At 41.9% G+C, this 12,500-nt stretch overlaps 1 protein-coding gene across 1 annotated transcript in view; it reads left to right on the top strand.

Moving 5' to 3' along the window:
* Positions 1-12,500, top strand: part of LOC137992934 (protein PRRC2C-like) — a 28,309-nt gene that overhangs the window by 8,805 nt on the left and 7,004 nt on the right. The window contains exons 4-10 of the mRNA XM_068838518.1: positions 496-528; positions 644-756; positions 2,419-2,543; positions 4,037-4,349; positions 4,441-5,344; positions 6,513-9,658; positions 11,735-12,121. Coding sequence (XP_068694619.1) covers positions 496-528; positions 644-756; positions 2,419-2,543; positions 4,037-4,349; positions 4,441-5,344; positions 6,513-9,658; positions 11,735-12,121 — 5,021 coding nt within the window. The remainder of the gene's footprint in view (positions 1-495; positions 529-643; positions 757-2,418; positions 2,544-4,036; positions 4,350-4,440; positions 5,345-6,512; positions 9,659-11,734; positions 12,122-12,500) is intronic.

Below are 12,500 nucleotides of genomic sequence, written 5' to 3' on the forward strand. Positions count from 1 at the left end.
AAATTTGTTTTATTGAGTCATAGTAACCCATTCACCCCTAAACCTGTCTAACACCAGACGATTTTACTCGTCAATGGGGAACACCCAGGAGTCGATGGGTTAAAGCATGATCATCATCCTTGCCAATTTAGGTCCAATTTGTCAATTTCTACTGATATTTAGGGCTGTCTCCACACTTCTTTTGGTTTGTTCTTTATTTGGTAGGTTCATTATTAGTGTCGTTTAAGGTCACTTCAGATATTTATTTTTGACAGAACAATGGCTATGGGACCTGAAACTCTGCACATAAGCAGAATGTTTTTGAGTAAGCTGCATGGCATACAATTGTTATGAGGCATAAAATCAAAGGAGGCATTTTACATGTTGAAACTAGTGTTTAAAAGTAGCGTACATGTACACCTACATGTAGTTTAAGATGCGTGAGTTTCTTTGAGTGATACCATAATACTGTGTGTGGTTTTTGTTTTTAATCTGTATGTATTTGTTATACTGTAGACGAGCCTGCTTGGATGGAACGCAGTGCCTCAGGTATTTGCATTTCTGTAATTGCATCGTTTTGCCTTCAGTCTTCATAACGTTTTTGCAAAAGTAAAATTGAATAATAAATTATCCAAAGAACTATTGCATCCTACATGTATTTTAGGTCCCCAGCCTTCAGATTATAGCGCCGCCAGAGAACGACCAGAAGTGTACAATGGAGGGCCAGGCCCTGGGTATACAGGAGGACCACATTACAGAAGGCCTCCGGATTATCAGGTTTGAGGTCTTCCTTTACCAAAAGGATTTGATTCTGTTACCTTGATGTGACTTATTGTTAGGGTTAAGATGAGACATAAAGTTAACCGTGCACCAGTGGCTCAGTTGGTTGAGCACGGGCTGTCACGCGGGAGGTCGTGAGTTCAACTCCGGCCGGACCAACGCTCGGGGTCTTTAAATAACTGTAATTGTAATTGTAATTACATCTGCAAATGGTTAGACTCTCTAGTCGTCTCGGATAAGGACGATAAGCCGGAGGTCCCGTCTCACAACCCTTCAATGTTCATAATCCTGTGGGACGTAAAAGAACCTGCACACTTGTCGCAAAGAGTAGGGCATGTAATTCCCGGTGTTGTGGTCTGTCTTCTGCGACGTACCATAGTTGGGAGGGTAAATACAGATCTCCATTTAAACCAGCTATGCTGAACTGGAATTTCTGTATAAATGATGTATACAAATTAATAAATAAGCGGTGCAATATACATTGTACCTATTAATTTTGTAAAGAAAACCTGTAATGCAATGCTGAAGACTAGTTACATGTACCTCTGGTTGACTACAAAAGCGGTAATTACTAAGCCATAGCCTTTTTTGGACCATTGAGTTAATATTATACATGTAGTTAATTTGAATGTTAGATACATGTATATATTGTCATTGTAGTGAACATTGAACAGAATTACAATCAACATACTTGTTGCAAACCTTTTAAAATTAATTCCTCATGTTCTTCACTTTTGTTAGCACTAATTTACTTGATTGTTGTGGTGAAGGGATAGGAATCTGGCATTTATGAGCCAATTCATTCATGCAGTGAAATCCTAACCATGCATTTTTCAAAGATAATTAATCAACAATATTTGTAAAAAGTTTTAAAATACAAAGCAATGTGTGGCGTTCTTTTCCAAATTGAAGCTCAATTATCTCTGGAAAATGCGTGGTTACCCCCAATTTTCGTTTTGGACACCAAGATCACTTGCTAAGTTCTGCTTTCTCTGCATGGTTTTGAACTGTGCAAAAATATCCCTGTATTAATAAGCACCAGCATTTGGAAATCTGAGTATCTCGAGATGCGCAGAACACATGTGCAATTAACAATAGTAAGCACCGTCCTTATTGTGGTTAACAACTAGGAGCACAAGTTTTACCTTCGCAGTCAGCGGTTTGTTAGATATGCGCATGTGCGGGATTCTTCGTGTTCTTGGTCCATAGGGCGTTGTAGCAGTTTTGTTGGCGTTTTAGTCAGCGTTTTCAGAGCGTTAGTGTTTTCCTGAGCGTGGGGACTCCTTGGAGGCTGCCTCCCCTCCCCTGTCCCTCCCTTTCTTTCCACTCTTTTGTCAATGGGCTCTTGGCTGGGTTACCTGGCTGGGTTGCCTGGGTTTGCCAGCCATGGGAGCGGTCTCCATCTAGGAGCTGGCTGCCAATAGTGGAAGCTCCTGATGTCTCAGGCACCCAACCTCCACTTTGTGAGGCAGTTGTTAAGTGTTTATTACAAAGTTTCTTTTTAGTTTTTGGGCATAAATAATTTTGCATGACTTAACCCCTTTAACAAGTTAATCCAATTGGTTTCATTGCATTTTGGCTTAGAAGAAATGAAAGCCTGAAGTTTTCTGTTCACTGTACACATAAATGCAAGAATTACATGTAATCACTCTGTTTTAGCACCTTCCACACGGAAAGAGCCACTCACTTGGATACCCTCCTCATCACCATGGTAATGGACCACATGGATATGGACCTGGTCCTGGAAGACCTCTTCATGGAAACCCTCCTGATTATGCAACTCGGTATGTACAGTGTAGAGCGAAGAATTACAGTGTGTTTCTCAAACCTTTTGACTGGTGGTTTGTGAAGTTCGTTTTAAATTCGAACTTGGGAATCTCATTATTGTAACTGTCAATTCGTGGGAATGTGGCTGAAGTTTGTTGAGATCATGAAGTTTGATTAGCTAGTCCAACAGTAGTCCTCACCTCTGAAGACTCAGAATACAAAACAGAGATTGTCCTTGACTGAAAAAATGCACTGACCTTGGATAAAAAAAGGATTAACCTATTTTAATTTTCAAGAGTCAGTAAATTATTATTATTATTATTATTATTATTATTATTATTATTATTGCAGAATATTGCTGATCAATGCATTTGTAGTCGACAGGACATTTTTGGGCAAATAAACATTATTCTCTACCAGTTTGTTTTGGATCTCAGTGCTAAAAATCCTGGGCTTGAAAGTTTTACAGAACTTGATATGATTATTCACATTCATTGTCAGTACACATTGACCGTGTTTTGTTTCGTCCTTTGTTGGCTTTGATATTCCCTCTGCAAGGAAAATATCAGCAATGTTGGCCATTGTTTGTTTTTGAAGTCTGCCTTATTTGAGATGGTCCTTTTCATTCTACCCAGCTGTCAATAATAACTTTCTTTGCATGGTGAAGGCACTTATTTCAAAACAACAATAGAGAGCAATGGCGAAATTTCTTCACCACATTCCCACAAAGTTCTGTGTGAAATTCCCAAGTTTCAAAGTTTTCCATTTGATTGACAGTTAGTACATGTAGATGTAATGAGATTCCTAAGTTCAAAGTGAATTGTAAGAATTCAAAACGAACTTCGGAAACCACCTGTCCAAAGTTTTGTGAAACGCAGTTGTAAGAATAAGTGGCTGTCTCCTTGGGCTCAAAGAGATACAGACTATAATGTGCTGTTTAGACTATGCAACTTTGGGGTGCCCTGTAATGGAGCTACTATGCAGCAGAATAATTTTTGAACCAACAAGCAAATGAAAATAATTGAAGCAGGTTAAACCAGTCCCATAAACCTTGCTACTCAGAAGGATTGAATCTACAGCTATACACAAGAGTTTTCACGTAATGACAATATTATGATACCATACAAAACACAAATACTAGTAATTGCTTAACAGGTTATAAAAGAGTCATTAAAATACACCCACTTAAAGTTTCTTGAGATTGGATTCAGAGCTACCTTCACAATAAAACGTTAAAGGTGGCTTTGGGGAGCAGGGGTGGTGCAGTCGTGAGAGCACAAGCCTCCCACCAATGTGGCCTAGGTTCTATTCCCAGACTTGTCATCATGTGGGTTGATTCTGGTGGTTCCTTTCTCTGCTCCAAGAGGTTTTTCTCTGTGTACTGCGGTTTTCCCCTCTCCACAAAAACCAGTATTTGGCTGTAGACCCTTGACAAGGTTTGTTCTCTTTTAATGAAGAACATTGATGTGGTTCCTTAAAAGTAATATTGTTTTTGTTATAACCATTCCAGGGGACCAGTACATAAACCTGGTGCTGCTACAGGGCCCGGACATCCTAGCAAGCTCTATGAGGGGCGAGGCGAAGGGTATGGTAGACCAGCTATTCTCAAACCAGAAGACATTCAGGCAATGGCAGATAATGACGAAGAAGAGGAGGGTGGATGGGCAGGTGTTCAGGACGAGGTTGATTATGCCGCAAAGCTAGACTTTGAAGACTTTGAAGAGGAGGACAAGCCTCCTGCAGAACCTGGAAGAGAGAAATCTGACAGAGATAGAAGCAACAATGAAGTAGACTCCAGATGGCAAAGTAGTGAGGGCAAATCTGTGAGTAGCATTTTGATTTTGAAGTAAAAAGTCATTTATAAATGTGTAAATGGTATGTGAAACATTCCAATCAAGTTGTTCTTTTCTGCAGGTTAAAGAGACAGGGCCATCTGTCACAAGGACAGTGTCGTCTGAAGCACAAGGGCATCCTCACCATTATGCTGATGGCAGGCAAATACCCTCAAGTCCTGGGATGCAGCCATTTGACAGTAAAGGTTCCCCTCCAGCTTCAGGATGGCCTATGCCGTACTCAAAACAAATACCTGCAGGGCAAAGAGGAGGAGGGCCACCACAACAGGCTCCCCTGGATCAAGGTAAACCATCATCCAAAGAAGAGCCAGTAGTAAATGAGTGGCAGAAACGAAGAGAGAAGCAGCAGGAAGAAATGCGTGCAGCAGTGGAAAGGGCAAGGAAAAGACGCGAAGAAGAAGAATTAAAAAGGCAACTTGAACAGAAAGCTGCTTCACATGCCAAATTGAAGGAACTGGAACAGAAACGGGCAAGGAGAGAGAGTGGAAAAGAAGGAGATGATGCTTGGGCTGAAGAGCTAGACTTCATTGAAAAAGATGTACATATCAAAGAACCAGTGACTGATGAAATGGTGGCAGAGAGTCTTGAAAGAGTGCAAGAACCTCAGAATACAGCAGTGGATCAACATGATAATGCCATGTTGAGAAATGACAATTCAGAACGTCTGAGTCGTGTTCGGAATGACAGTGATTCTAGTGATGCTTCCAGATCCAGTTCTTCAAGAGGTACTTCGCGACCTCATCATCACCCAAGAGATATTCCACCTCGCTTCCAGCAGCAACAACAGCAGCAGCAGCAACTGCGGCAGCAACAGCAACAACACATTCAGTCCAATTATTATCATCAGCAACAGCCTTATCCACATCAGTACCAAACCCACCACCAACAGCTTTCTAGATCATCACATCAGAGGGAGTTTCAAGAAGGGCCGCTCTCAGTCAGCAGCCATCCAGTTGTAGACTCGGGTAAGTTAGATTCCCACGGTTCTCAGTGCATTGCTGTGTTCTCTAGTAGCTGGTAAATAAGCCAGTTTCCGGTACCTCTCTTTTAAAAGTGCTGGCTTGTTTGATAAAAAGACAGTCTAATGTTTGCTCTTATCTAAACTGGCATGACTGACAGCATTTATTTTAATTTTGATAGTTAAGACATATTTAAGTATAAAAGTATTGATTACCATGAGCTTCAGAGATGGGTCTAGATTAATTTTGTTCTTGCTGAATTCTTCAACAACTCGGTTTAGAACATTACAATTCTCAGTTTGACACGTACAATCCTGATGACATGCTCTGCATAATTTTAACCTGCATGTTCACTGACTGTTTAATATTCCAAATTAATGCATTTGCAGTAGCAAAGCAACAAATCGTTCATTAGGTTTGTCTGGTAGAAAGAACGTATTGCCTATTAAAAATAATAATAATAATAATAATAAACAAACTTTGGAAAATACCACTCCAACTAAGGCACCTAAGCAGCAACTACTTGTACGGCAACAAGGGGTTGACAAAACAATTATTTTTTAATGAGCAAAATTGTTGGCTATCCACGCCCAGCATATACACAAACTCAAACAACTCGAACAACTCAAAGTCGGGTTCTGTGAAGGACATGAGCACCCGAAAAATAAAATTGCATGTAATTTAGATTTTTGCGCGAAACACAGTCGAGGTTTCTTTGTCACGAAAGAAAGTAGAAAATATTGGCAAAGTCGTCAGGTGGCTAGTTTTTCGTTTTGGCTACAATCGTGGACAAAACTCTTAAGAAAAATGACCCTTCCAAGCGCTTTCAGTGGTAAGCAAACAATTGACCATATTTAAACCCCCTCCCCCCATCTCAATGTTGTTTTTTGGGGCTCATGACCAGTTTCCTGGAAATCAACTTTGGATTGGGAGAGGAAGGAGAAGGAACAGTTGTGGAATTCACAATGGAGAAAAAGGGAACAAATTCTTTTTGTCGGTTTGTGTAGGGTTTTCTTTCCGCGTTTTGTCCACTATTGTAGCTCTTGTTGAATACTGTGCAAACATGAAAAATAACCTGGAAACCAAAAAAAGTGTCCAACAATTATATTGAAGACGTAAAAAATTAGCAGGTGTGGATGTAGTCGTTTTAAGTGGCTTCTTTATTCCTTTGCAGGCCCTGTTTCACCTTCACAACCCGTTAAACCTGATCTCCCTGTCAAAAGAATAATGAAGCGCTCGGATAGCAGTAGTACAGCAGGAGATGACATATCAAGTGTCAAGTCATTAGAAAGTGCGACTGGTGAACCAGCCAGAGAAATTGAAAAGCGAGCATCTGCCGCCCCAGAACAACAGACAATTGAAAATACTGAAGTAATTGGTGAACAAACCAAGGAGCAAAGTTTGGAGGCCGTGAATTTAAAGGCCAAAACGCAAGACGATCTTGACTTACCTGTCTTTGAGGAAGATGGTATTGTTGAATCACGTGATGAAAGACACCAACAGCAGCAGGAGGCTGAGAAGCCGAGGGTTTCTGAATCAGACAAGGAAAAGGTGATTTCAAAAGAGAAATTACCTGAAAAGAAAGAGAGGAAGGAAAGTCGTGAAGCTGCAAGAAAACCTCCTCCCGAGAAGATGCCACAGATCAAAGACAGGCGCGAAGACAGGCGCGAAGACAGGCGAGGCACTAAACGAGACACAAGACCGTATGAAAGACGACGAAATGATGATTCGAAAGACTTGGGGAAACGTAAAAGAGATGACAGTGATGAAGGTGGTTATGTTCCCGAGAGAAGGGGAAGGTTTGCTGGACGTGATGACTCAAAACGAGATAGGTACTCCGAGTTTCGTGGCCGTGGTAGGGTAAGCTTCCCTGTTAGAGGACTTGGCCGTGGAATGGGACCAAGTGGAACAAGCTATAGAGGCCGTGGAAGGGGAGAAAGAGGAGTCAGAGATTATAGAGAACCGAAACCATTCAGAAGTCGTGAACCTAAACCTTTATCACCTGCTAAGAGTCTTGATGGAGAACAGAAGCCAGCTCAGGAAGACAAGGAGAACGTCGCAGCGAAAGAAAACTCTAGCATTCCAGAAAATGACACGACTAAGAAAGAAGAAAAGATTGTAGTTGTGGTGAAACAGTTGGACATTGAAGATGGTTTGTTACATCCTGAGAAAGAGTTAGTGACTGGTAAGGAAGATGAAGGGGTGGATAAGGAGAAGAAGGACGTCATTCTAAAGCAAGAAAACAAAGAAGGAGAAAGCAAGGACAGCACCTCAAGGTTAGCCGACAATGATACTGACACGGTGTCAAGACAGGATCCAAGAAAAAGACAAGATAATAACAGAGAAACTGATAATCTGAAACCAAAAGGGCGGGGTGGATTTGGAAAGCCTTCTCAGTATTCAGACGATTCCAGAAGGATATCTCATGATGACAAGCGACCAAGTGGGAAAACATTTCCCGACAGACGGCGACCATATAATGACAAGGGTAGAGATCGAGGTGAGGACCATGAGAACAAACGCTTTTCACGGAATTACAATAAAGACCAGACCAGCCAACGATCTGCTGGAAGGGAAAACAGAAATAAGGATAGAGGTCGAGAAAAGGAACAAAAAGGGTATTCTAACTATGACAGAGATGCAGTGAACAGGCGTTACTCTCAGGATGACAGAAAGAAGCGACTCGGTGAAAAAGACGATGAGCAGCAATATTCAAGGCCAAGAGGAGATGAAAGAAACCAGAGAGGGGGCTACCGATCCTCTTATTCAACTCGTGGTCGCTTCAGCAAACCACCTGTACGACCTTCTACTCGCGGTGGAAGATCAAGCCAGCCAGTTGCTAGTGGGCAATTTGGAAATAATTACAGACGTTCAAAATCAACAGATGAAGAACTTTCTGAGGATGATTACGAAAGTGATTCAAGCAGCTACACGACTGCCACGTCTGCATCTGAAGAAAGAAGGGATGATAAGACCTCAGACAAAGAGACTGACCCAAAGAAAGGAAGAGAGAGTAGTTCAGGATTTGCGAAAAAAACTATGCCTTCTTCACGATCTGCCAGGCCACCACTTAGAGGAAAGGTGGCGTCAAGAGCTGGTCCACGGGGCACAGGTGGGTTTGGAAGAAGCAGAAGAGAAGTGGAACGTCCTCCCCGTTTTCAGAAGCAGCAGGAACGCGAAAGAGCCAGCTTTACTAGAGGTGTTTCTCGTGGTGACAGACATAATGAGGGAGGTGAAAATAGACCTGGGAGAGGACGGGGCAGAGGAAGAGGAAGAAAAGATCAGCTTCCATTGAATAGCTCTGTGATACCAGTGACAGAGGACTGGGATCAAGAAGTGGGCAGTTCTGTTAAAGAGGGGGAAAGCTCAAGAAATGAAAAGTTAGAGACAAGGAAGGAGTCCATTTCGAGAAAAGGGTTTTCATCTTCGAGGCCCTTTTTAGACCGTACTAGAAAAGATAAGGGAAGAGAGTCTGGTGGGGCACCAAACACATCCTCAAGAAGAGAGCCTTTTTTAGTGGAAAGGCAGCAGGCAAAAGTTGAAGGTTCCAAGTTTACCGGTGGGGAACCTCGGGTGCCTTTGCCTGCTGCTAGAAATGGCTTTAGTAAGGATGGAAACCGCAGATCAGACGTGCAGAGTGGTCCTCACAGCACTGGACTGGACAGCATTAACACCGGGTCAAGCGAATCTAGCAAAGTAGGAAGACAACAAGATCCCAGTTTAAGAAAGACTGACATTCAGCAGTTTGATTTGCACAATATTGCTGGTGTGATCTGTATTGATGATATGACAGATGACGACTCAGATATTTCGTCTACTCTCAGTGGCTTTGTCGAGGTTACCTCTCGTCGAACCCAAAAGGAGAACAAAGAAAGGCAGCGGGAAGAGGAGGAGAGAAGAAAGAAAACTGATGAACAAATTAGGCAACGCAGCAACCAGACAGGAAACAAAAAGGGCCAGTCAACCAAGCCTCCTCGGTTTAGCAAGCAGCATTCACCTCAGGTCAACACGCAAAGTAAAGCAGTAGGAGTCATTGGAAAATCAGTTCACGGTGCTCTGTCTGAGGCTGTTGCTGGGCTCGCCAACACTACATCCAACAGTAATGCATCTAGTGCAAGCTCCACAAAACGCAATAGTCCAATAACTGTTGAAAGGCCAGTGTCGCCTGCCCCACCCCCAGTTTTTAATGCATGGGACAAACCTCTCAATATTGTTACCCCTGCCAAACCACCAAGTGCCTCTCCTCAAGTGATCACAACAATACCAGACCCTCTTGCAGTTGGAAGTGGAAAGCCATCATCCACCCGCCCTGCTCAGTCTGTAAGTGCAGTGCAGTTGATGAAATTAGTTAGCGCTGTTTTAGTTTGCTTGGTTTATGTGAACTGAGGAGTAAGTCTGGGTAAATATGTAAACGTGAATGTTGCTCGTAGTTTTGCTTACACATCGCTACCTTAATTAAGTCTATTTGGGAATTAAAATGCAAAGTTGGAAGAAATTATCAGGAGCGATTGATAGCCACCTTCACAAATATTCTTAAGTAGCGCTGAGTCCGCTCCAGAGATTTTCTTAAACTTTGCAGAGTTTCATCTCAGCCTGCTAATAACTTTTCAGCAATAGAAAATGTGATGACCGAGTTTGTTTTTGAGTTCTCATGGTGACCTATTACGTCACATTATGAGTGCAACGTGTTCAGAAATTATTCCAGTTGATCTGGTGACGTAATTTGGAGGACTCGGAAGAAAAATTTTAACGCCGTATCCCACAACCTCGCGGGGCCTTAGATGTTGTTTCCAAACTCCCTGCGGTGCCTTCCATCGCCAAAACTCAACAGATTATTCTGTGTCTACCACATTTTCTGTTACTGAATGAACATTTAAGTAGAAACAACGAGATCTAACCTCGCCTTTGCCATGTTGAATTAAAAAATAAGGCCGCGCGCGGTTTTGGGATACGGCGCTAAAGTTTTTCTCCTCAGTCCTCCGAATTACGTCACCAGATCACCTGGTTGGGGTTTCATTTGGTACCCGAACATTGCCGTTGCGTAAAACGTTGGTGATTCCCTGGTATTGCACTGTGCATCGTGTTCTGCGCATAAGTATCAATATTCAGGCATGGCTACGAGGCGTTTTGGTCAAATTTGAGACTTTTTTGCAGATACGGCGGCCATTTTGATTGTTATTGTTTCAAATAGCTATTATGGGATGCCCAGGGGGCAAATACATGTTAATTTGCTCCCTGAGCATCCCATAGTGTCTTTCGAAACAATAAAAATCAAAATGGCCGCCGTATCTGCAAAAAGGTCTCAACCAGTTCTGTTTTCGTTGCCTCGCCATTCTCAAGGGAGATATCTAAACAAAACAATATTTAAATGCAACCATAAAGCCTCGTAGCCATATGTGAATATTGATATATCAAACGTGGCTAAAAACATTTCAAAATGGCGACCTCTCGTGCAGGAAAGCTCGCTAGAAAGAAGAATGGCCGTTTTAAGAGCACAGCAGTTAAGATCAAAACCGAAAACTTTTTAGACTCTCGGTAAAGAAAGTCGAGTAATAGTCTTGCCCTTAAATTACGTCAGGAAAAAAGAAGTTAACGGAAAAGAGTATTCGGCGTCATCACTCGTGAACACAAAATTGTCTCCTTGAGATCACGCACCCAAGGAATATTTGTAATCGGTGACTTTTCAACACTTGTGTCTGTACCATAAAACAAACATTAAATTATTTCTTTTGAGCAATACAATACACCTGTTTGTTTCTTCAACAATTACGTCAAAGCAGTGCTTCCTGTTCTGCGAAACGTAGCGTGAACCGATGGAACAAACTTGTCCTTAATAGACCTTTTTGGCTTGTACATTTTGTTTTCCCAATACAGATCACGTGATAATACTCAGTAGGTTTGGTCCTTTGTTTTGCTCATGAAAAAGAGTGCATGCAGGCATATTATTGCCCTCATTTTAATGAACAAAACAAAAGACCAAACCTCCTGAGTATTATCACATGATCTGTATTGGGAAAACAAAATGTACAAGCCAAAAAGGTCTATAGATGAAGTCGCAATGATAAAATGAGTAACTTGAGCAAGTTATATCTACCATACCTTGAACGAGCTTGGTGACCTATTTTTTATTGCATATTTCGAGTCCCCATAACGTAGGGAGCAATCGAGAAAAGTTTAAAATCTTACGGCGAATTTTATTACTAAGGAATCACTTTAAGTGATAAACGTAGCTTGTAGTGCTGGAATGCGGAATCTATTTTCATTCAATTATTTTTAAAATGTTCGAGAATTTGTTCTTAGGAAACAGTGTAACATTGGATAAAGTAAAATGATCCCAACATCATTAGTATCATAGTCATCGCTTAATTAAGGCTTTTGTTTATTTGTTACTTCCAGGGAACAGTAATGCCCGCTGTTCCGCCATCGTTGATCGAAGATGCTAGTGTAGAGGAAGACTACATTGCAATGACTAAAGAGATTGCTCTACTTGCACCACCTGAAGAACCTGACGAGAGGGAAGAGCCATCTCAGACTGTTAATTCTACCAAGCCAAAAGTTGTAATTGCTGATCAAACTTCTGAGGTTTCTAAAGATGCATCCGAGAAAAGAACCCAATCGAAGCCCCAGCGAGAAAAACCACCAAGATTTGATCGAATTAGCAAGCGCAAAGTTGCTGCTGCAAATAGTGAAGAAACCAAGAAGGAAACCTATGCAGGCGGCAAGGCTAGAAAAAGCAGCCGTGAAAACCTTGGACCTCAAAACCAGCAAGCTAAAGCTTCAGCGGTATGAAATGTTATAAAGGAACTTTATTTAAGTGTCGAGTCGTTCTAGCGCTGAATCACTATTTGGGGACACTGTAAATTGAAATTAACAATTAACACAAATCAAGTCAAATGTTGGTTTTTGAGGAGAGGGGAAACCGGAGTACCCGGAGAAAACCTCTCGGTGCAGAGTAGAGAACCAACAAACTCTGCCCACATATGACGCCGAGTCTGGGAATCGAACCCGGGCCACATTGGGCCACATTGGTGGGAGACGAGTGCTCTCACCACTGCGCCATCTTCATCAGATCAAGAAAGTCAGTGATTGGGTTAATTAACATGCTTCTTACCTCTGCTTAGGTTTCCCCAAGTAAGAACGATCGGTTTCTTGTAATGGTTGT

This window comes from Montipora foliosa, chromosome 2 (genome assembly GCF_036669935.1).
Source record: "Montipora foliosa isolate CH-2021 chromosome 2, ASM3666993v2, whole genome shotgun sequence".
Taxonomy (NCBI): domain Eukaryota; kingdom Metazoa; phylum Cnidaria; class Anthozoa; order Scleractinia; family Acroporidae; genus Montipora; species Montipora foliosa.